This window comes from Epinephelus lanceolatus, chromosome 19 (assembly GCF_041903045.1).
Source record: "Epinephelus lanceolatus isolate andai-2023 chromosome 19, ASM4190304v1, whole genome shotgun sequence".
In the NCBI taxonomy this organism is placed as follows: Eukaryota; Metazoa; Chordata; class Actinopteri; order Perciformes; family Serranidae; genus Epinephelus; species Epinephelus lanceolatus.
Genome location: NC_135752.1, coordinates 18,830,987 through 18,857,268, shown reverse-complemented (window position 1 = coordinate 18,857,268; position 26,282 = coordinate 18,830,987). Strand labels below are relative to the sequence as shown.

Below are 26,282 nucleotides of genomic sequence, written 5' to 3'. Positions count from 1 at the left end.
GAGGAGAAGATATAAAGCATGGTGTAATAAGTAAACTTAAATAATTTCATTTATGTCATTATACTTCACTATGTTGTTGAAGGTTGCTAATGCTACTTTGATCATTTCACATGTTTAGTACAATATGGCATGTTGTATTGTACATGTCCATCAGTTTCTGGTTGTCCTTTATTGCAGTGAATGCTTACTGGATAGGGGTGTAAAGATTCATCGATTACATCGATGCATCGATTTATTTTCCTACAATCTAACTGCATCGATAGAGCCTTGGCAAGTTGTCCCTCACTGATGACGATATCGCTGTGAAATCGATTTACAAGGTCAAAAATCGATTATATCGATTACTAAGCATTTGTGCGTTGTATTTAAGCACGACAACGTTATATACATGTATTTTTATCACTTCTAATTGTAAAGTTGCTCGATTCGCTTCACTCTCCCTGAGTGTGACGTCATCGGCATGTGCCGGTAGTGCCGACTCAAAACAAAACGAAGCATGGCTAACAGCAAAGAGGAGGCGGACGAGCTGGAGATTGTCAAGCCAAATTTGAAGTCGAGTGTGTGGAAACACTTTGGTTTCTGCAAAAAAGGAGGTGTTCTGGACAAGTCGGTGGCTGTCTGTCGAATGTGTACTGACTGAGTAAAATGACAGAGAAGAAGCAGGGGAAACTACTGTCCATTCAACCTGATAGGTAAGGTTGCACTTTATTTTTGTATATTATTGTACTCCTTTTATACTGAGTAAAATGACAGAAGTAGCAGGGAAACCTACTGTCCATTCAACCTTTTAGGTTGCACTTTATTTTTGTGTATTATTGTACTCCTCTTATACTGATTGAAAATCACAAGAGAAGTAGCAGGGAAACCTACTGTTCAGTTGTAATTCAGCCTGGAGGAATGTTGATCACACTTTTTTTGTCTTTTGATCAGCAGGTTCTGAACTTGTGATAATTATAGTATTTAATAAAAGGTGAATGTTTTTGCCATTAATCGTTGCGTTTACTTATTTGTATCCAAAATTAATTAATCCCTGATTCTCTTTCAAGAAAAAACTCCCCTTGACTGTCCACAGTATTCAGGTATGTATTTCACAGTCACACTGGTTCAGTTTTTGGCAAAACAAAAAAAGTTACTGAATCGATTTCTAGCCCTTGAATCGAATCGAATCGTATCGTTCTAGATGAGCCAAATATCGTTCTTGAATCGAATCGGAACCATGGAAAATGATATGAATTGAATCGTTGAAAAAATGAATCGTTACACCCCTATTACTGGACATACTTTTGTTTTTGTTCTCTGTACATCGTTCATAAAAGATAAACAAACAAACAAAAGAAACAATGGCCTTGTGGTATCACCTTGTACTGGTGTGGCGGAGGTCTGTGCGAGGCGGATGTGGTTTTCTGTGATGTGGTGTGCAGGCTGGTGCTGGGCGATCTCCACACTCGTGCACACGTTGCTCTCCCCGTGGAGGAAGAAGGAGAAGGAGCATGATAGGTGTTCACTGGGGACAGAAGACAGTAATGGTTTAGAATGTGGGACTGAAGATAAGCGAAAACAGTACAGGAGTGTGATGGTGTAGATCTTCTGTGTGTGTGTGTAGTGAGCTGATCATAGAAAGATGTGAACAAAATCTTTCACTATCATTCTGTAGCAGCAGCAAAGCTATAATAACACAAACAAACTGAACAATTGAGTCTGTGGAAGACCGGCAACTCCCATGTGCTGTGAGGTAAAATTACTGTTTCTGTCAGTGGAGTTTGGTGGTTTTGAAGAGGGTGATATAATGGCTTTAGTTTTCCCATCAGGAAAGGGCTGTCTGGTGACAAGGTAGTGTCAAATTAATCTTAACAAAGCACACACCTAAAGTAATATAGATTTTTATTAGGTGGTCCTTTTTTGAGAAGGTACAAGTATGTTTTGCTGCTGCCCTCGTCCACAGCTACCGGACTCCTTTGACAGAAACACTAATTTTACCTTGCAGAACACAAAGAGTTACTGGTCTTGCTGCCACTGCTAGTTTGTGTTCTTGTATGACTTTCGGAACTGTACGTACATGGCTTCCACAGCAGTACATGGGTTTACATGTAGCAACAACATTGTGCAGAAACTTACATCAGGTAACATGGTAATTAAGCTTTCAGGACAGCTTGGGAAAATAATATTTTTATGCTTAGACATACAACCAAAATTAGAATTTTTGGGTTTACCTAGATGCAAAGCACTTCTGAAAAGCTACAGAATGATATGAAATATGGGTTGAAGGAAGGGAGGGCAGTCTATGTCACCATTTTTTGATATTGGCTGAGTGGGAGTTTCTATGCAAATGGACCTGCCCTTTAATTAATTGGCAATATGCACCGTAACTGCACTGTAAAACAGAATCTTTGTCCGCTTCAACTGTTAACATAATTAAACTGAGCTTTAAATCAAATCAAAATTACATCTAATTGTGCTAAACTTGAGATTAAACAAACCCCTAAAATCACATCTATCAAAAAACAAGTGTACAACATGAATATGTCTTTCAGGCGGCAGCGTGACAGATGATGACTGCTTTTCTCCAAACAGCAATTTGGAGAACAACACTCAGAATGTGTCTTTGTAAAAGCCTCGCTAAGCTCTACCTACATTGATCATCTTCATCATTCCCCACATGGGCTTCTTATTGCAGGTATAAATCCTCATTTGCTTATGACTGATTGTGGTGACTACATGTTTACATATGCAGCGCTCTCTTTATTACGCAGCCTCGGCATAGTTTATCACGCATTGCTCCTTTTTTTAATCACAGAGGAGTAATTGTTGGGGCCTTATTGCAATCTACATACCAGTGGGCGGGCTGGACATCATTAACTACAAGACGGCTTCACTGATGTATATTTTTAATCTATAAAGCTCCTTACCACCTTGGTTTATATATATCAGACTGACAATAAAGTCAGCAGGTACTGTAATCTCCTCGTGATTACCCCTGCTGCCTATGCAATATCTCCTTTGCCCTAAGGGAGCCGGACCTCCATTTGAGCTGTAATGGATCATCAAATTCAATAAAATGGCCAGTTCCACAGTCACTCATGGGCAGAACTAAACGCAATCTTGAGGGAGCCAAATATCTTGTGGCATTGACGGTGACTGCCTCCAGATGGCGCCGAGTGCACCCAAAGAGAGAGGAGGCCAGTTTCCCTGCTTCATAAATATTCCTGATGCTCTGGCAGTCAAAAACATACCCTCATAACAGGTGGTTTGAACACAGTGATGCACAATCACAGGAGGAAGAGCACATACATATGCATACACAAGCCTGTGACACAAGCACACACACTCTTTCGCTCACACACACACACACACACACACACACACACACAGCACTTGTCTATCATCTCCTCAATTCACATCTGTACATGAGTCAAAATGCTTTCAATGTCATTGCCCTCCAACCTTGTCCTCAGTGCATCATTACACCATATGAAGCGCTATATATAGCTGCATGGAGACACTCAGGGGAACAGCTGCAAGTCGAGAGTACCAGTCCAGCTAACTACATGCACATTTGCACAAACAATTTATATTCAACATATTCACCAGCCTATTGAAAACATGCTCCAATTATGCAATTTACCTATATGAGCAGGCACAACTAAGGGCGCTTAAGGAAAAATAATGTTTTTTATGTTTTTTCACTGGCTGATTGGTTGATTGGTTTCTAAATTGTATGTATTTCACTGTGTTCCACTTTCTGTTCTGCCTGCACTGCACAGATTAAATAAGGCTGTGAAATGAAGCATCCATTAGAATTTATTTCCCTCTTGTGTTGATAATTCTGTTTATATTGTTATTATATATTTTTATGAGATGTGTGTGCACTGATCGGGACTGATGTGTGTACAAAAACACGACTCCCTTAAGACCCCTCGTAAAACGCAGCTCTGGCCAAATAGCTCGGAATCACTGTCGGAAATCATCTGTTCTCTCTTTGTATCGCCGTCTCTCTTTCGCCATCATAAAATCAGACAGCAATCCAACAGAATTAATGGCTGGCTGCTTTTGATATTTCCATTGGAATTACTGCATGCTGATAAAGAATTGTTCACCTTGGTGCTCTCAATTAAATCTACCTGATACATTGCAAAGCAAAGCCCCCAAAAAAAGGCGACTGATGAAAATTATCGAAGGCATTTAATACTGTGTACAGAGGGAAAGTTCAGCTGGGTACACAGTTATAATTGATAAACTATACAAGCAATCAGTCTCACCATTAACTAATGTGCAACAATCATGACCTAAGATCTATTACAGCTGCAATAAAGTGCAATTAAATGCGAGTCAGGGAAAAGCAGAACTACAAAAAGAGCATCAAACTGTAGGCTGACGCAGCTGGGAGATTGATGCTCCCTGTCCTTTTACAAAGGGCATTTTTCTGCACAGTAAGCGGGTGTGAGTGTGTGGACACACTGGGCTTCTTGCATCCTCGGGGACATTTGTGCACTCGGCAAGCGTGCGTGTGTGTGTGTTTGCATGTGTGTGTGTGTGTGTGTGTGTGTGTGTGTGAGGACAGTGGACAGAGATGTGAGGCAGCTGTGTGTGCTGGGCTGTATGAGTACAGGTATTAATAAATGAAGAGGAGTGATGGCTGAGACTCGCCTCAGGGCTGACAGTACTGGAGAGAGATAGAGAGAGGAGACGGAGGGAGAGAGGTAGGGGGGGGGACTGAAAAAAGAAAGTGAGCGTGAGAGGAGGAAGAAAGGAGGAAGAGCAGGGTCGAAGGAAAAGACAGCAATAGAAGGAGATGGAGACAGAGTGAGCACTAAAGGTAGAGAAATGAAGGGGATGCATGAATAAGATGGAGATGTAAAGGGAAAACAGAGGGATAGGGAGGAAATTAGGAGGACAAGGAAGGAAAGATAAAGTGTAAAATGAGGAGTGAGAGCAAAACGAGTGTGAGAGAAAGAGGAGGAGGTGAATAATTCAGTGCCACGCACTGCAATTGCTGCACACATATCGATGAGATCAGAGTTTTAATGGGTGGCTACTGAGCACAATTTTATGGTGAAATCAATCAGGGAATGTCGAGTCGGAGAACACGAACACACATCTCTGTCCATGTGTGTGTGTGTGTGTGTGTCTATTTCATTTGGTTTTACATGTGCGACTTAGCTTATATGCCTGCAAAATATAGTCAGGCTCTCATATATGTGCAGATGTAAATACTGTATGCATGTAGAGGGAAGCTCAAACGCACGCAGATAATCCCACAGTTATTGCAGCTACATACGAACTCACACGTGTGCATCACGTTTGCATGCTGCTGAGAAAAAACAAAACAAAAAGTAAAGCGACTGTGTTGGGTTCACGCGACAACATGTGTCTTTTCACCCCATCACGACGCTGCCAACCAGCCAGCAGGGGAGCCGTTTAATGTCCGACATGCATCATGGACTTGACACACGTGCATCTGTGCGTACATCACATGCACACAAAATAACATCCGTTATCTCGCTTGTGGGGATGCTCTCTTGTCTAACCCAGTGGGAGCAAAAATAAAACAAGATTAGATTAGAGTTAGGAAGCAATAAACAGTTAAAAAAAATGTGCACACAAAGCTTCTGTTTCCACTGTTCGAGGAATCTAAAGCCCAGGATGTGATAACTGAGTTAAGATATCATTAACAGTCACACGCGCTAAGCAGGCATGATAGCATTTTCTTAGATTCACTCAAATCTGAGGGATTAATCTCCCTAATCTGTACCTTAAATTCTCTGTCTGCCACCGCAGCAGCACTATTATGAGTTATCTTCATCTCTCTCGCTGCCTAACCCTTCCTACACATTCTGAACACATCTTTTAGAAACACAAGAGTGTCAACACTGCTCTGGTGGACCGATGTAGAGGATGTTTACCCTCTTGTAAGCTCTTGCGAGCAGCATGTACACACATGCTCTAAAAGTCCTTCCACTGCACCAGCACGATAAATTTATTCCATACAAACAAATCCCACCATGGCTCTCAGGCTAACGCAGGTGTGTGCATATGTTCCAGCATGCATGCATGACACTCCAGTATTAACACGAGCATAAGGGGGATGCAGTCCGCTTGATGTATTATTCAGAGGCCCCCAGTGGGTGGTTTTAGCCAGTGTTGCTATCACAATGTTTGTGCTCAAACACTGCTCCAACTATTTATATGGATTCACAATGAAAAGGTGCTCAAGGACACAAACTGTGCACAGTCATCGCCCTCTCTACGGGCACAAGAAGCACAGGAAAAAAGATTTCTTGTTAGTCCTGAAAAACAGCAGAGAACGATTGTGAATGCTTTGCGCTAGCGCTGGTGTTCACCTTCATATCTGTGGTCCTAATTAAAAAAAGAGGAAAAGGATCTGTTGGTAGGCTGTTGCTGTGATGTATCACCATCCTCTCTATTGATCTACGTGGGGTTTTTTTCTCTTCCTTCTCTCCCTCTCTCTTGCTCTCAGTGGTTTTACCTGGTAATATTAGAAATCTGGGGGATAGCGCACCACATGTTCTCTGCTGTCTGTCTCCAGGGAGGCCCAAAACACATGTAGAACAACACGCTTCAAAGGAGAAAATGCAAATATTTCACTCATCCAAATATTTAACCAGGATGAACAAAAAGGTGGCACTCCTTAATTTTTATCTTAAAATGACTTAAACACCAAAATAAACATGACATCATACATTATCTCATTCCCCTGTAGTACATTAATATTTTTATGGCTCACAGTTCATGTAGTCAATCAATGAGGGACAATAAAGATGTCAGCAGCTGATATCAGTACAGTGACTTCTCCATAAAAGCCTTTTAGCTACTGATGGGCTAAAACACATATAATAATAACAGTCGCACAACAATACATTTCATTGTCATTTACATAGCAGTGGCTTTCAGCTGGATCCTTTGGAAAAAAGCCAAGACAGAGGGATTTTCTCTGAAGTGATCCTTCACCTGAACACAACATGAATTTGCATTTCCTAGGATAACGAAGGCATGACCCGTCTTACTCTGCCTCTGATCGGCTTACCCTGACATTCTTATCTTAACCCTCACCAATCTCACTCCTCTTGCCAAAACTAACCAACTCAACCACCCAAGTACTCACCACTCATCAAACTACTAGCAAATGAATGAGAGTAGGGCGGGTCATGCCTTTGCTATGATAGGTAATGCAAATTTGGTTACCATAGGGGATTTTCACATTGTGCATTGCGAGAGCAGAAGTAGAAAAAGGCAGCAAAGACTCACTTCTGTCTGCTTTCCGGTTGGAAAAAACATAGAGAGTGGAGGGTAAAAATGATTTTCACAAAGTCTTTCCACAATGACTGATGTCAACAGAGTCGTCGACATGTTTTCATCAAGACACTGCAATATTTTAACATGCTAGTGTTACATGCTAACATGCTAACATTGTACAAGTGTTCTAAAACAGATGATTCTAATGCTAAGTTAGCAAACATAGTTAAGTTTTCATAATTATCTGTCATAACAAGTTTCCAATAGATTTTAGTATAATATCAACTCTCACTGCTAGGAACTTAAACTTAACAGGTGGAGGCAGTAAAGCATAGGGCCAGGAGCCATAGCTGCACCTGGCAAGGTAACATTTTCCATTTGGCTTCTTCCCCAGATTTCCCAGACAAAACTTGACAGAGCTGCCCCCTTTTTTCACATTTTAAGCCTTTTGGGGGTTGAATGGTTATATTCTATATTAAAATAAGGACTGCAGACATAGGCACTCCCACAAAGAATTTTGATCGTGGCGCCCTCGTCTCTTCAGATCACTGTAACACAGCAAGTTGCAGAAACTTACAAATGGACGCTTTGGCTTGTTGTTGGAACAATATGGGACACTATGGGGACTTTTGCAACTTGACTGCACCATGGTTAAGCTCAATTTCTCAGTGGAAGAGATAGTAGTGGTTTCTCTCAATGGGAGCAGGAGAGAACCGTAAATAGGCCTCTGCTGCCTTTGCCTACTTCCACCCTTCAGAAGGCAGGTGCCCAATGAAGTAGCAAAATGTTAATTTAAAAAGAAACGGTGGTGCGTTTGAACACCCTGTTGTGTTACGCAGGTGCAATGCCTTTTAACAAGGTAGGGTCTCATTCCATTCAATTCAAAAGGGCTTTATTAGCATGGGAAAATGTGTGTATGTTGCCAAAGCAAATGTAAAATAAAACAAAAACTGATGTCCAACAGGTGAAGATCTACAAGAATTTGGTTTACAGACACATTGCTGTTGATTGGGTAAAGGTGACAAACCCACCTAACAAGAGAAAATGTGCCTCAAAGCCTGTTGCACACCGTTTCAAGACATGAAATTCGTAGCAAAACGGTGCATACCTTTTTTGACATTGAACATGCCCCTGAAGAGCGAGTAAGAGTTCTGAAAGAAGTACGTTTTAATGATCCTCCCATTGACCTCCATTATAAACATCCTGAAGTTTGACTTGAGTTTCTAGCTTTAATGTCTGCAAAAGTAGTTGACTGCAAAACAAAAGTATGGGCGGCGGAAAAATAAACAGCAAGAGCAGCAATGAACGGGATGACTTTTCCTTTATGGCCCCACTAACAAGTATTTACTGACTGATGTATTGAAAAACTAATTAAGAATTCCTCACTCGACACTCTTTCCAAATGCTAAAGCTCTAAATCCAAACCTTTTAACTTTTATTAGAGCCTTTTTCACAACTGGTCTTAATAAGCCAGTCAGAGAGTATTTTAGTCACCATTCATTCAGTCAGATACTTATTTAACCTTACTCATCTGTCTGCCAGTCGGTTGGAAAGCTTCCATCTATCAATCAGCCACTCATGGGGGCATTTTTCTTGTCAGTCACCTTTGTAACCAGTCCAATTATCAGCCAGTCCCTGAGTCAACCAGTAGGAAAATCCATACAACACAACTGGGATCTTACTGTACACCATTCACCGATCGACTATTTCACATATATGATAATGTTTTCTTTGTGGTAACAGTTAAAAATGCTTAACTTTTAACTAACATCTAACAAATTACAAGGTTTTAATTTTCCTTTATAAATCTATCACACTTGGTAGTCACATTATTTTACATGAAGATTAAAAAACAAAGGCTAAATGACACAGAAGCATGTGACTTTCTTTCTCTCACATATTGCAGCTGGGATTCCAAGTATTTTTAAGCCCCTAAAAGCACCGGGGGAAAAATTTAACCAAACATACCAATTATATATTTTTTTTCTTGCTTGCTCATTATTATTATTGTTGTTTCTTCTCGTTTGTCTGTTTGTGATTAAACCTGATTAAATTATCTTTTTGTTCATATTAGGGAGGACTTTGTACAACTCCCCCCTGGCTTCCTTCCCCCCCAGCATACATCTATTTGCCATGCTATTGTAACTGTGCACAAAATAAAAAACGATCTTAGCATCAGTAAAAAAAATTTTTGTCTGTGTTGTTTTTATTCCTGGAGATTCTATGACCTTGCGATGTGGCCTAACACCAAATGTTTGTTGCCTAGGAGATGGCTAATATCTCAATGTCATTGGTTCCTGGGTAGAAGAGAGGAGAGGAGAGGAGAGGAGAGGAGAGGTATTTGGTTTTTCAAAAAGTAGTTTAAACTGGCAGAGCGACTTGTTTCTGTTTCATGGTGTAGCACCAGAGGACAGCTCTATTACACTGTAAAATATGAACATTATTTATGCATGAGTATATGGCCATTAATGCGAATGAAAGCACCTAGATTAACAAATATACTGTGTAGTGTACTTGGCATGCATAGAATTGACTGAACTAATGAGAGAGACAGACTCTAATACATCCATTCAGCCGTCTATAGTAATGATTAATTTACGACCCCCCAACTTCTCTGATCCCCACCTCCCCACACACACACACACACACAGCCTCCTCCCTGCTCTTCCTCTCTCCCGTGCCTCTTCTATCACTCTCTCTGTATCCCTGTAACTCTCTCTCTTTCGCTCCCCTCAGCGTCTGATGCAATCCGTTACCAACCCAGAGTGCTTTCCTCCCATTCAGACACAAAGAGAGCATGAATGTTGTGCTGAGAGAGGAGGGTGGGAGGGGGGTGTCAAAGGAGGAGGAGGAGGAGGAGGAGGAGGAGGGTGGTTTGGATGTGTCCTGGATGTGCCAATCCTCGCCATGCCCCGGGGACACATACGAGATAAACACCAGATAAGCCTGACAAAGGCGGCGACGCCAAGGCACAGGAGTTGGCATGGGTAAGGGGGCATGGCATGGATACCAGCACCGAAGCGCCCCCTGTTGGGGATAAAAGGCACAGTGTGGGAGTGAAGAAGAGACAAAGGAGCTGGTTACAGCTGAGGCAGGAGGTCAGTGTATGCCTAACTGAGCAATGTTCCCTCATGGCATGAAAACACTGACGGCCAGGGATCTGCAGGGGTCCGTAGGGCTCACACTGTCAATTGTGGGGCAACACTGCTATTCTGGGAAGGAGGGATGGTGTGTGTGTGGTTATTTAGGACAGTATGTGTGCTTGCATGTGTGCTGAAAGCAAGCAGTGGAGACATGTGGAAGGAAAAAATGTCATGGTTCACTTACACAATGTGATACACGCAACACCCGCAGAGTGCAGGCATGAAAATAGCACGGCTAGTGCAGACATCTACATAAGATTTGTATTTGTTTGTGCTCTGTGTGCTCAAGAATGTCTCTCTCTCTGTTTCTCTCCTTCTCCCTCTCTGTCTCTCCTTCCAGGATGTTCAATAATTCACAGACAGAACAAGTCAGGATTGGCTCAGCAGGGGGCGTACCAGCTGACAACATATTCATACAGAGCTGTCAAGACCAAGAGGAATTACATGATGTACAAAAGAGACACTCACACATGTAAAATCTCTGCACTCAGAGCGTAATTTCAGAGAGCGAATCTCAACATATGTTAGTGTGCATACATACTGTACGCACACAAACACACTCTGGACCCAGTGTCTTTCACACCTTCCTTCTTCCCACACAAATGTTATTTACTGATCTTTCAGTGACTCTCTAAGCTTCACTCCCATTTGTTAAGTTGTAATGTTGGTTATATTTGGTCTAAATATTTCTTTCTCCTTTCTCTTCCAAGCAAAACCTTAGCCTTTCCAATGTGATAATCAGGGCCATACAGCTACTTTCCAAAATACTTCTGCTGCACACATGCAACATGTGCCAAACATGGTGATTTTGTTAAACAGTCCACAAACACCCAGTTCTGACTTTTTCATTGCTCATTATAAGTCACACATAAGCTGAAAAGTATTTTTTTTTTATCAGGAACTAGCTCTCTTCATGTTCCCTTTTTCCAAACTGTACTTCTACTCTTTTCAAGTCTAATTTTGAACCAGTGATCTACATTTTAATTCACTACATTTGCCATTTATACCGTCATAACAGCTACTCTGCTCTCAATGTGGGGATTGAGTATGGGGGGAGAGAGCGCACGAAGATGCCAAACTTCCAGCTGCCTGGCAGAAAAGACGCACCACCTGCCTTTTCGGCCATGACGTGATAATGACGGCAAAACCCCAGAACAAGATGCAGCTTCCAGCAACAATCCTTGGCCACATCTGACCACACTTTTTATACTAAAATCTAAAAAAAACAAAGGTTACATGATGAAGTGCTTGCTGTGCTGCTTTCAGAAATTCCTCCTCTAACCTCTGCAAGCACGTTGAAGGAAGTTCTACATACTGGCGGTATAAATGTGGTTACCAAGCTAACGTTCATTTGTCATGTGTAACAGCAACAAGTGCTCATTATTTTTTTGCACTGACTACTGCACCCTAAAAATGATTAACCCTTTAAACTTGCAATAGAAATGGTCCACCAGTGCCTACATTGGTATTTTTGTTTGTTGTCGTGCCATGTCTTAGTATGTAGTAGTAGGAGTATCTTCAAATGCGTCAAATCCATACAATCCATACAACCCAAGCTGAAAGGTAAGATAATAAACCACAGTAACTGATAATAGTAATGACACTGTGTCAAAAATTAAAAGAAAATTTGACTTTTTTTTTTTCAATAAATTTTACAAAATAAACACAAAAAACATTGATCCAAAAGATTTCTAAACGTAGAGATATCAACAAAATATTTCAAAACACTCTCTAAGTTTTTTTAAACTATGTACATTATTTAGTTTTTGGGATATGCTAATTTTCATGAGCAGAGTACAAAGGCACTTTGATAGATTCTTTATTCATTCCACTGGCGCCACTGCATGTTTTTATGTGGTTTTACACCGCACACAAACATAGCATAATGATGTCATCATGATGAGTACATGTGATATCACTGAAGACAGTAGTTGTAGTTTACTGCTGCAAATGAATGAATAGTCTAGCTGTTACAGTTTTTATTTTAGACTGACATATTCAGGACATATTCTGACATATTCAGGATTATCCAAACAATGATTTCCTAGGGCCACTACTAGTCGCCACGTTTGCACCACAAGTAAGGTAACGTAACGTAACGTAATGACATAATGATACAGAAGACAGAAGCCTTAGCTTTCTGCAGCAAAACAATCAATGCTTTAGCTATTACGGTTCTTAAAGACTGTATAGATTGTTGATTCATTTTAACAGGATCAAGCAAACAACAATCTCCTGAGGACGTCCACGGGACTTCCATTTTTTAAGGGTTAAAATGAAAAGAAACTTGTACTTTGAGTTATTTATTAACCAGGTAATTTATACTTGAGTCAGTTTTTTTATTGGTAGTAAATGTACTTGTATTTGAGTATATTTTAAGCACTCTAAGCACCACTGATGATAATTAATGAGCAGCTTCCACCTGCCAAACAGAATAATGTACCCAAAACATGTGCAGAGAATCTGTAAAAGATGTCACAACCGCAGGAAAAAAAAGAGCAGAAAAAGGCATCCGTGGTAATTAGAGCTGGGGTCACCTTGTGTGGCCGGCGAGGGTGAGAGACACATTGTGAAAAAGTTTGCTGTCCAGGTAGAGTATTAAGTGTAAAGCGTTCATTTGATTCACATCCTTTCCACTCTCATCAAACCTTTCGGTGACCTCTCATGTGCCTCGTATGGAAGCACCTGCATTCATTATGTGTCTCCACTCATATATTCAGCTTTTTCCTCTCCCTTTAATTCATCAGCTGTAGCGCAGTATAATTTACCAGGAGTGGTAAGGTGCGAAAAAATGTCACAGTCACGTCAGACTTCCTTGCAGTATTTCTCAAAACACTACACGTATGCAACACAAGCGACACACACACACACTCTCTTGAGATGTCAGGCGCTGTGCCTCACTGAGGGACTTCCACCTGCTCTGAACAGAGTTTGCTACGGCGCATCGCAGCAGACTGCACTTGTGTCAGCAACTTTCAAGAGCGAGAGTTTCCTGTGTATCTCTTAATTTGCACCACATTTGAATGACAGTGCAATTTGCGGCTTTACAGTTCAAAAACCTACGAAGTAAATATAAATAAAAGGATGGGTGTTTTTTTTGTTTGTTTGTTTGCTGCCTCTAAGCGATATTCTAGCAGATTTCTAAAATGAGCCATTTGACAGCTAAGTGGCTTCCTACTTGAATACTTAGCATTTAAGCACCGCTATGTTAGAGATGTAAGGAATGTTGCATCCTCACCAGCAGGAGAGGCTGAAGTGGGCAGACTGAGCTGTGAGAGGGAACTATAATGGCTGAAGCAACAAGTTGAGCAACTGTCATCACACCTACCCCTCTTTTTTTACTCTGTTTCAGTCTCTCTGTCTGTCTCCCACATTGCCTACACACTCACACAGCGTGACACTGACACACACGCACACACACACACCCTCCCCTCACCCAGAGAGAGCGGGAGAGCTGTGGGAGCGCGACTCAGCTCAGCTCTCACCTCTCACCACCATTCACTGTCCTGGTTTTTAATAGTCTCACACCATGAGCCAGCCGCTGGAACATCAAGGAGAGGAGACAAATAATACTGACTCACATGAAAGCCTCTCACAATGCCTCGCCGTGTCACACATGGTCACACACACGGACTTCTGCAGTGTGTGTTTCTCACAGCCTATACGAAATCTCATGGGATACAATGGGATACAAAACATGCTGAAGAAGTGCAATGACAAGGTATCTCAATGAGGTGTGTGATGAAAGTTTTTCTTACCTGTTGCCCAGAGACTTTTCCTCCAGTTCATGCGGCTTCAAGAACCACTTCCCGATCCTCACAAACCCCTTGTCCATCAAACATCTGCAGCAGTAAAGAGAAGAAGAAGCCAACAGAGGAGATAAGTAATTTATTAGACAAGGAAAAAGTGGTTTAAAATCTTGTATAAGGCACTTCCATATGAATCATGCAACAAATAGTATTCACGAGAGGCTTAGAGAAGTTTTGATACAAGGCGCAGTTGTTTATTGATGTTGTGGATACCAAATATTAATAATCAAGGAGACTGACAACCGATATTTGGAGTAAATATATATTTGCAGTAAAAAGGAAAATCTTAAAAACACACACTTCACAACACCCACACAAAATTCTGTCTAAATGCCTTTAAAAATCCTACGTTAAACTAAACGGTGCAAAAGACAACTCTTCAACTTGCCTGGGTCCAGACCTTTGAATCAGCCTACTCCAAGTTCTAGTTAACTGATTCTGGTCTGGCACCGTGACATGAAACAGTGGTTTCTCGGTTAAAATAAACAATAACCAATGAGAGCCACAGTTGGACTCCATTAGCCAATCAGTGCCATGGGTGGGACTTAGGCCACTGTCAAGCTTGTCAAGTTGTTGTCAAGCAGTGTTCCAGAACAAATGAGGAGTAACAACAACAATGGTAAGCACTATAGACAAGATAGCCGCCTCATGTCTTCTCAATATCGCCCAACACCATACTTGGTTGTTACTACTTTATGTTGGCATGACAACGCTCGGTGTGGACTTAAAGTGGTGCTCCGCTTAACTCGTAACGTTAATACGAGGGCCAGGAAAACTGTTTAAATAAAGTGTAATGTGTCAGCCAGCAGCCTGATCCACGTAACTGTCAGCTGACAAAACAAACAATATCAGCCTACAGGGCAAAAGCTATGGTAGCTTTCCAAGTTGACAAATAATTGTCTGCACGGACAGTAATGTTCACAATGTGATTCTGGCAGATCTGGCGTATCTGCTAGCTACATTAACTGTCAGATGGTGTGCAGACTCCAACTTTTCGGCACACCACAGACGTATGCTGGCCTGCCAATGGTGCTGACCCATTCAGGCAGATTCGTTGGTCTCTAGTGACTGGTTAGGGAAAATCGAATCCCCCACAGAAATCGGTTAAAGTGTCAGACCAAAGGTATTGCTCTCACATTTTCTTTGTTTGTATTAGAGCCTGCCTTCCCTGGTGTTGTGTCCTACAAGTACACATCCAAAACACTGGTTAGCAGTGGGGTAACTGTGCGACTGTGAGGTGCAGTTAAGTTTGATTCATTCAACTAACACCCCTAAAACACAAGTAAACATGGTCTGATAGCCACAACATTAAACAAAAGTGTAAAATTTGATTCCATTATGACTCAAAAGGTTAACTGATAAAACAAACGTGTTTTGCTAGGCATGTTTTCCCCACAAGTACAACATGCTGATGTTATTAGCAGTGCATAAATTAGCCTAGCAGCTAGCAGACTTTTCCTGGGAACTGCGCATTGGTTTGACAGCCCATTGTTCCAACCATATTAAACTCATTGTTCCTAAGTCTGTTCCGAAATCATCATGATGCCCTGTGGTTAAGGTCTGGTTAGGTTTAGGCACAAAAACCACTTGGTTAGGGTCAAGAAAAGATCATGGTGTGGGTTAAAATGAAAAAGAAAGTGACAAACACATAAGCCGTGAGCCTGCTCCGCCTCAAGCCGGTCGCGGCGCACCATACGCCCGCCGCGAGCCGTTCAGCACCGCGGACAGTTGGACTAATGGGATGTCGAACCAATGGGCCGTCGAACCAATGACATGGACCCACTTTTCCTGACAGTGACAAATGTGATGCTGACTCTTATGAACGGTCCATCTTGGGATGAAGGCACATCGGCAAGTCCAAGTTACATATGTCTGGTATATGTACTGCCAGTGATGGACTGTTTATAGTTTAGAAACTATGATAAACTCGTCACATCTCTCATCCACATCCAGGTGTTGTCTAACTTCCTGTTCCTGCTCTTGCAGTTCTCGTATCCATGCAACTTCAGTTTCATCCAGTAACTACTATCAGACTAATGGCAGAACATTACCAGCATCCTTATCAATCCTTATTGCAGATTGATGGCCATTCCACACCAATCTTGTTTGGTCTGGACTTTTGGACTTTTCAGTTTGATCTTAACCACAATTACAGTTGTTAAACTTCCCCTGGAATGGTCAAACTTTGGTCCGACAGAGAGAGGTGATCTCAGTCCCTATCAAACTGAACCATGGTTGCGTTCATTTCTAGCGTGAAAACATCTTCTGGGTGGTTTTCGACTTTAAGACCAATTACAGGAAGTTTTGGCAGGCTATCGTCAAGTGATAAGAGCAGTGTAGCGCCTCAGTGTGTAGTGTTTGTGTGCGGTTTTAGTGACAGAGAGAGTGATGGTGGCTGTGCTGGGAGCAGACAGGTGCTGGGTATTGGAGCAGAGGAGGGACTAGCGGTAAATTTGTCAAGTGGTAGTAAATGTACAGTGCAGGTTTGTCCATGAACAGCGCAACATTAAAAATGAGCCACGGTAGCACATGGAGAGAGGAGGAGATGACTCTAGTTGGAAAAACTGACAAAAACTCAGACACTTTTTAAAATTATTTTCCGAGAGGACGAGAGAAAGGGGATACGAGGGAATGGGAAAGCCCATCTGCAAACCAATCAATGTCAAGTATAGAGAGCTGCAGCATAGATATATCATGTATAGTCGCACAACAGCAATCTGAAGCCAAACATTACTTGTATGTATACAATGTAACAAAATGTGAGCCTTGGTTCAGACTTTAAGGCTGAAAAGGCCCCGTTTCTCAATGATATCTTCCAAAATTAATTTCTGGCCATGAAAGAGCAGAAACTGTTCAATTACTTCTTATATTTAGAAGTGTCCTTGCATATGTTAGAGCAAAAATAAGCCACAAGACCTGCAAAACAGAATAATATTGACTTCACCTTTAGCGTATCTCCTATTAGAAGTGATTTATGACTTTAGTTATTACATATAAACTGCAGTAGGCGCTGTATGAAGTCTGAGATGTGGAGTTTATGACAAGTGCACAGGAAAAGGAAAGGTAATCTTCTGCTAATCTCCTTTCCCCCCAAAGTGGTGTTTCACTTTTACACATAGCTTTCCAAAAGCCTTCTCTTTCATCAGACCAAAATTTGATCACATCAAACAGCTCAGTCATCGCGCTCCCTATTTGGCTATCTCACCATCTGTGCACTTCTTCACCTCATTTCAGCCTCCTTTCAGAGACAAAACTCAGCGCTCTCAGAACTTTGACTCGTCTCTGTGAGCAGGTGCCAGTGAATTCCCTGCTGGATCCTCTGACCCGGGTCAAGGAATTACAAAATGATTTTATGGACTCCTCTGCACTCAGCCAGGCTGAGCAATCCAAAGCTTTCAGCCTGCAGCTCTACCATCTTTGGTACAGTCTTATCGACCCCAAACAATTAATTTTAGAACATTAACAAAGAGACTATAGTAAATGTGGACTTGTTACATCATGGTTGATGCCCCAACTGCGTAATAAGGTCAGTAACAGCCCCAGTACAAGCTACTTGTATGAGATCAGCGCATGCCTGTGCGTGGTCACCTAGCTGGAGCCCTTACAAAGAATAAAGTGTACGGGAGTTAACAGTTCATTACATCCACGGAGCAGCTACTGTGAGTAAATGCTGATGCTAATCCTGTAAAGCCTCAAGTTACAGCTCCTTCAAATGCTGGCTCAAACAAATACTCTTGATGATGCTGAAGCCAATAAGGTACTTTCAACTTCTCTTAGGCTCTTTAAGGCTCTTAAAAGCCAGTTGTGCTCCTTCTACTGTTCGCCTTGTTGTGTATAGTACAGGGTGTATAAAGATAATGGACGTAGCCACTGTGACTTCACCAGTTGGTTTGTGGACTCCCATTTTGAAGCCTTAAGTATGGCATTTTTGGCCATTGTTATCTTGTTTGTTTGGAGTCAGAAGTGACCATTTTGGACAAGAAGGTGGAGCTGTGGCAGCACAAAGGGTGGATCTGAACGCATACACCTCACAGATAGCCTGATACTTAAAGCAGCCACGCACCTAGGTGTATAAATTTGGCGTTTGAGCGTCTACGGGGACTGAATTGCTTTTGGAGCCAGCCTCAAGTGGCCGTTTAAAGAACTGCAGTTTTTGACACTTCTGCGTTGGCTTCATTTTTCAGCCCTGAAGGTTGCTGCATGGTGTATACTCATCTTATCAAGGAAATATTACAAGCATAAAGCAACAGTGGATCCATTTGGAGTTCCCTCTTCTATTAGCTCTATTTTGGTTTCCACCGAACCTCCTATTTTTTCTGATATCTGCCTGTTTAGCTGCTACGCTAGTGTCAATGCTTCACCAGCTAATCACTAACTTTGTTTGTAGTGTATGGTAGGTTAATTGACCCTTTGAAACCTGGAGCAACATCAGTTTTTTTGTGCTGCTTTCAGACATCTTTCGCAGGTATTTAAACCTCTGAACCCTAAGGAAGGTGGCGTGATTTTTTTCAAAAACAATGTAAAAAGGCAATGAGCAACTTGGTAAGAAATGTCCTACAAATTACAAAAAATAAATAAATTAAGAAAAAAATAGGAAAAAAGCTCAGAAAAGAAATATTCCTGATTATTATTATCAATAATATTACATTTTAAAATTATGTTACAGATTTTTTTATTTTTTTTTTTTTTTTTTTTTGGCACATTTTCCAGGTCATTTCCTTGTTTATTTTTAGCTTTCTTTTCTTTTCTTTTCTTTTTTAATTAATTTTTTTTCCCAAATTTCTTTTTAATTTTTTGAGTCATTTCTTCTTTGATTGCCCATTGCCTTCCTCCCATGCTTTTAAAAGAAATCAAGCCAGCTTGCTCAGGCTTCAAAGGGTCGAAGTTGAATGTTCCCAAAGAAAACAGCTGCATGCATTTGGACGTGGAGCTGATGAGAGCAGTGACACTGAACCAAAACAGTAAAGTTGCAGGCCTCTGACACTGACATAATCTGCAGAGCGTGGAGGGAACTGCACAGTTGGGTGATAATACTCTGCCATTTGCCACTATGAGCAACTCCTGTCACATTACACATCATCTGACCCAATATAAAAATACAAATAAGAACAGCTTCGAAGGGAAATGTGTTGTGTGCTTGATTGACAGGTGTATCGAGTTATTACACTTAATTGAGCTGTTGATTTTCTGGCTACAGTAACTGTCAAAAATCTTCTCTCATCAAAGTTTACCCTGTAGTACGGCACTGTTAAAGTTTTAGACAGTTTGTGTAGTTTAAGGTAAACTGACAGATGTACGTATCTTTTGTTTCTGTCCCACTCCACTTTGGCAACAAGCACGATTTAATGCTTTCATATGCTAATCTCTGAGCTGAGTTAGGCGTTGAGGATAATTTATGTCTATTCCAGTCTTCTACTGAAAATGTCAAAAAATAATGAACCATACAACAGAGCGCTCCTCGCCAGTCTAAATTGGTCTATGTTAATGGGAAGTCTTGTCTCTGGAGCTTCGACTGACAACGTCCTACAAAGTCTTCACAGTTAGTACACAAAGTTTTGCTCTTAGTCCTCATTGTACTTTATAATGTAGCACTTAACATTTGTATTCGTGTTATTTTTCTGTGCTTGTGTTATTGTTGTCATAATTGCTTTACTTGCACTTGTTTGATTAAGACTCCATTAATTCAAACAAATGTTCATTCTTAACAATGAGAATAATTAAAAACAATAATAACAACGCTCAGCGACAGAGGTCAGTTTTGTCTGAACGATATGAAAGAGAAAGTGGAAATGATCCGTCCTGTGTTGAAATAGTGAGCTATAAAAGGAGTTAGCTTCAAGGTACTAGGAAGGTTAATTCAACCTGCCCCCTATGATGATCACTGATGCTTAACTTAATAGAGAGCAAATATGTGCTGCTTCATTTAACAGATGGCTCTGACTCAGAAAGGAGAGCTTTGGGTACTTGAGCAAGTGATTCAGCGCTCAGATTATAATTTCATTAAGGTGAAGCTGCTGGAAGAAAACTGAAACTGTCTGTCAGTGTGACACTAAGTTCTTTTGTTTGGTCATTTTTGTGTTTGACTCAAAAGGTCATTTAAGACACAGACAGAAGTTACATTCAGAGCGCTAATTAAAATTACTGATATGTTTCATGTTATTAAGATTTATATTTATTTTACTGTGAATTAAAAAGGCTAAGCGATATAGATAAAATTAAATATCACAGTATTTTTGACCAAATACCTCAATTTTAATATTGCGATGATCTTATCTTATCTACAATTGGAGAAAATCTGTTGTTTTATTAAAGGATCAACGACACGCTTTTTTGCCACCTGGCAACCATTTTTGGCAAATATGGAAGCTGAAAATTTTTAATGAAACATGTAATATTCCCCTTCTTATCTCACACAAGTTTTTTTTTTGTACTTTATTTTATTTTATTATTTTCTCTCGCTCTCTTTCCAATTTTTCTTTATTCTTTTTTCCTTTTTTATTTCTTTTTCTTTCTTTTTCTTTCTTTCTTTTTCTATATTTATGTATATATATATATATATATATTAAAAAAAACATTTTTTTGTAATTAATTTTTTTTGTTTTTGTTTTTGTCTTTTATTTACTCTCGTTGGTTTGTTGATGCTTTGTGCATTTTATTGAATAATCAATAAAAATACCTTGTTTAAAAAAAAAATAATAATCAAGAACTGTTTTGTAAGTTCAGAAAATTACACTCAAAAGCAACACTTATAACACATGACATCTAAAATCTAAGACAATATCAAGTCACACTATTTACACAATATCAATATATTGCCCAGCTTTACTATACAAAGTAAAAAAAAAATCATATAAGTAATAGTTTTAGCTTCTAAATCCTTTACTTAACCTCCCTTATTTAGCATTTATAATCTGTGTAAACACTATAGCAGCCCTACATAAAATAATTTATTCCTCCCTAATATGCAGCTCTATGCAGATATATAACATTTTTTAAGTGGTAAAATGTGTCAGGTGTTATAATATTAAAGTACAGTATCTGTTACAACTATAACTATAAGGCATGTTTTATATTATTGTTTTACTATAAAGTCATTTCATATCTGTTTATACACTGGCTTCCAATTATGGGTGCCCTCAGGGGGAGTTATAGTTGTTGACAGCTAAATTAATAAACACTTATATCTGCTTGCACTGTAACTGCATTTTAGTGTGTTATAAGCCATTTATTTTGTATGTATATGAGGTTTGTAAATGCTAAAGTGAAGTGTAAAGTGACAACAATGTGTAAATGTACAACAAAAAATTAAATAAATTAATTTTGTTTAAATTTAAAGTCACTTTTTGTGGCGCAAACTTTATAACACTGCAAGTTATATACTTCATTCTATGTAACTGTGTGTGTGTTACATAACATGTTTCACATTGTTCATCACTCGGCAGCTCTCACTGTGCAGCTAATTAAGTGCCTCTCGATAACGACGATGGTTTTTACCTTTCCAGCAGGTTGTGTATGGCCTTGAACAGGAGGGTCCTGCACTCGTAGGACAGCCCGCACTCCCAGAGCCCCTCCTCAGCCACTGGAAGAAAAGGAGAAAGCAATAATAAAATTATAAACCTCCCTATTTTATTATCTCGATAATAAAAAATAAAAAATAAAAAAAGAAGTAATGGTATTTTCTGTGAAGGCGAAACATCTGCACGCACCAGCTTGAGGATAATAAACAACACATGATTCAGCGTTTAACTGCGTGTGTTTATGGCCCGCTCTGTCAAAACATGCTGCATGTGCTGATGAGAAAACCTGCACATCATATCAGAAATTACACTGAAGATGAAGTTGTGCGTACACATCCATGTGTGTGTGAGTGTATGTGTGTGTGTGCAGAGGGTGCTTGGCTTTACAGCTGTCAGGTTGGCTGCAGCGACAGCCCAGTCAAACCCCATGCAGTTGTCAACAGCCGTTAGCCAGAGTTAAAGTGTGGCCGTATCTGCGCAGGCTGACACACATGCTTGCGTGCTCAGGTTTGTACATGCACACAGAGTTTTATCTCAACCTCATTTTTTTTTCAGTGAAATTTGAGACAAAGCGTGGTCACATCAGCCGCACTTTGCCTCGCATGTGTCAAATGTGTTGTGAACAATTGAGCGCCCTCCTGATTTCTTTAACCCCCCGACCCCCTGACACCAACCCCCCATTACCCTGCTCCCAAAAAGAACACACCAGCATACACACACACACACACACACACACGCACAGTGGCCAGTTAACAGTGTTTCTCTTTGTTCCTTGCAATATACCTGCAGGGCTCCTGGAAGAACTGGAGGATTGTGGGTGGGTGTTGTGTTTGCTTATAGGGTGGTGGCAAACAAACCAAGCATCACAGAAATACACAAGAAAAAAAGGAATGAGAGACAGAGGCAGATCGCCTGGGGGATGGGTGGCATACACCCCAGTGGAGGTTTTCTCTTTCCTCTTTTCCTCCTCTCATTTTTTTCTTCTTCTTCTTCTTCTTCTTCTTCATACCAGAGTGAATGAAATTTCCTTACTCGCCAGAATTACCCTGTAACCATGGAAACGCTGGCGGTGAGAACATGGCGCCCTGGCATTCAATTTCAACACTGGTCCCTCCCGCCCCTCACCCTCCTCCTTCTCCTCCTTCCTCTGTTCTATTGCTTCCAACACCCCTCCACCCCCACACCTTCCCCCTCCCCACCCACCCACCCCTCATTTACTCCTGCTTCAGGGCTCAGACAGGAAGCTCGCTCTAGCCAGCTCCTCTACAGAGGAGAAAGATAGAGCGAGCACCACGAGCAGAATGCCAAGTCTCCAGCAAATCCAGCTCATTAGCTCTCACTGTCTCTATATCTCCCTCTTGCTCCCTCTCTTCAAAATCCCCCACCCCAACTTTTTTCTTCTTCCCCCACTCTGCCAATCCTCCACAACCCATCTTCATTTACTCATGTCATGACCAGCTCCACAGCGGGCTCTTGACCCCTGTAACTCCAAAATTGTCACTGACTCCTCAAACCTTGCATCCTCCCACCCAAAAGTTCACGTAACCAAACCACAAACCCCAGTGATTTAGCCAAACTTTTCCAGCTCCTAACAGAGCAGGTACCATTTGTTTTACAAATCCCAACAGCGGCGGCAGCACAGTACTTAGATGCCTGAGAAAACACGCAATCCGCATTAAATGCTCCTGTTTATATTGTAGCTGTCAGAGAGCCAGCTCACTGCACCATATCAACACAAGGTGTGACAAATCACTCTTGCAAGCAAACAAGGTCAGGCATCCACAGCAGCATGCATACACAACCCCACACCAACATCATAAACACAGAAAATGGGGTGTGAAATAAAACAATGATCTGATACATTAAAGAGTGATATTCTGTAGGGATGTGTTAAGCACAAACACCACCAAACTGTCATTTCACCAACAGTCGGTCTGTATACACCGTGTTTTTGAGTTTTTTACTGCCTGTTAATCAGAGGAGGAACACAGATGGCCCAGGGGAAAAGCGCACTGTAGACACTAAATGCACAGCTAAGTGCAATAGGGCTTTAAAGCATCATGATCCATCATCCGTCAAAGCCCGAGCTACAGGGAACGGCATCATGCCTGAGAGATCTTAAAGGAACTGGATGTAATCAGCCTCAATTAGATTAAACTGAAAGCTCATCATTTTTGGTTTTGACTGATTTTAACTGATAAAAAGCCAGATATTTTTTAAAAGAAGCACAGGCATAAAAAAAAAAGATTTTCGCTCAGATTTTAAGCCAGAAGTCATGTTTGTTTGCAAGGATGGAAAGTGAAGAAAAAAATGGGAGGAAACACAAATGGAGTAACTGATCATGCACCAGACTCCTAATAAGCAGGTAAAAATATATCTTTTATGAACAATGATTAGCAGATAAGCAGCAGCCTGTTTTGCTAATATTTTTTATATAATCCAATTTTCACCTTTTTTTTGTATTATTAATTTCTTACTGATTTCAATTGATCTTTGAAATTATGAGTCCTTATCAAACTGTAAAATGTGCACCAATGTTTGTATTGTGGAATGATACCAAAATAAAATGCCACAGATGTGTCTGAGGATGATGTGGCAGGTAAATTAAAAAATGTTTTGGTAGTTTATTCCAAACGGTCCAAAACAGTGTGTGTGCAGTGCAGTGTGTGTACGACTGTAGATGTGTACAGTGAAATCTTATACCGTGGTATAAAAATTGACGGTTATCATACTGTGTACATTTGCTTATCTACAGTATCGGAAATAAAAATACAACTGGACGAAGAATCTCACACGCACACCGGCATCTTCTTTCCTCCTTTACTGCCTGACAGACTTTCTTTTTTTTTTTTTTTTTTTGCATATATTTGTTTTTATTTACAGATGCTCAAATTACAGTGCAGGAGCAGTTCTGAAAATGCATCAGGTTAAGAATAAGTGAAAGGGGCAAAGATATTTATCCAAAAACATAGGAAAAGGGGCAAAAAACAAAAACAAAAATCAAACCAAACCAAAGCCAAAAATGAAAAGACACAAAATCTAAATTACATATAAGGATACTATTCCTTAAATATATACAGAGAGGTTGTACTAAAACTAACCCTTAGGACATTTTGGCGTACAAATGCACATTACTAAACTCACAAATGGATCAGAAATGATCAAAGTTGGAAAAGAAAGTTGTTCAGCATCAAACCCACCTCCGTATGGTCCTCCATTTTTTGGTCATTTATATGATTTTGACAGACTATATAATGAAATTAACATAAAAGTTTATGTCAAGGTTGCTTCAGGAAGAGTCTCATCCCTGTGTTGCATCCAAAGTAGGCAGAATGTTAATAAAGGGACCCCAAATTTTCTGAAAGGTTGAAGGTTTTTTTCTTGCATTATGTAATATTTTTCAGGTGTGCAGTAAGAGGTTAGCTCATTAATCCATGTCTTGGGGACAGTGCATCTTCTGATTGCCTGTCAGACTTTTTAAACATACTTTCATTTTTAAATAGATTTCCAGTTTCAGCGTGTGTGAATTTTTGCCACACATTCATGAACATAGCAGTGAGAGCAACATCAGGCACCAAAATTGTCAGAGCCGTTATGAATGTGTGCGTGTGCATTCATCTTAATGCATGCAGTATGTGTGTGAGAACTGGTTCCCGAAGTGCCTTAGTGCACATGCGAGCTCTGGGCCTGACTTCACATGTGTGAGTGCTGTATGTGTGTACAGTGAGGTAACGTCCTCACAAATGCATGTTTATTTCTCACAACCTTCCTCCCCCCATCCCCGTGCCTCGATGCTCTTAACTGCCGCGCCGCCCCAAACACAAACAAGCATTGATGGAACTGGGTCGCCACTACCACTCTCTATATTTCCACCTCTCTTTCTCTCTATCTAACCCTGTCTTTCCATCTCTCTCTGTTTTGTCCTTCTCTTTTTTCCCAGCGTGTTCGACCCTCCCTGTCTCACGTTCAACTCCTCTCCTCACTCTTTCATGTCCCCTGACTGTGTTGGTCTCACACCACTAGAGGGAGTGACCACTCACCACTACAATACCGTGCTAACAAACACAAAAGATGGTATTGATCTGCCGGGGGGCGGGGGCGAAGGCGGGAGTTAAGGTGTGACAACACTCTGTCTCAAACACGATGACCCCTCTCCACACATTTCCTTCCTCCTCTCTCTCTCCCCTCATTCATTCATTTGTCTTGGATCAATAGCAGCAGCAGTATTGGCGTCCAGTGGTGTCTCTGCAGTGTGCAGACTATGAGCTCTCACTGGGAAATGTGTGTATGTGTGTAACACTGTGTGTATGTGTGTGTGATTTCAGACAAAACCCCACTGCCACTTTACTAATTAGCTGCCCTGCTGCATGTCTGAGCAGAGGTTGGTCTCTGTTTGCTGTGTGAGTGTGTATGCATGTGTGTGTGTGTGTGTGTGTGTGTGTGTGTGTGTGTGTGTGTGGTGCATGTGGAGCTTGTGCATAGCAACAAATCTTAGTATGCTTTTGTATTTTTACTCATAAAAGAGAAAGAGAGAGATTACAAGGCTGCAGAACTGCGATAAT

General features: G+C 40.8%; 1 protein-coding gene across 4 annotated transcripts in view; it reads right to left on the bottom strand.

Annotated features, from left to right (window-relative positions):
* LOC117269538 (mediator of RNA polymerase II transcription subunit 13-like) overlaps positions 1-26,282 on the bottom strand; it is a 95,925-nt gene that overhangs the window by 17,609 nt on the left and 52,034 nt on the right. For all 4 annotated transcript variants that reach the window (XM_033646594.2, XM_033646595.2, XM_033646596.2 and 1 more), the window contains exons 3-5: positions 21,698-21,782; positions 14,153-14,236; positions 1,359-1,504 (exon numbers count right to left, since the gene is read on the bottom strand). In XM_033646594.2, coding sequence (XP_033502485.1) covers positions 1,359-1,504; positions 14,153-14,236; positions 21,698-21,782 — 315 coding nt within the window. The remainder of the gene's footprint in view (positions 1-1,358; positions 1,505-14,152; positions 14,237-21,697; positions 21,783-26,282) is intronic.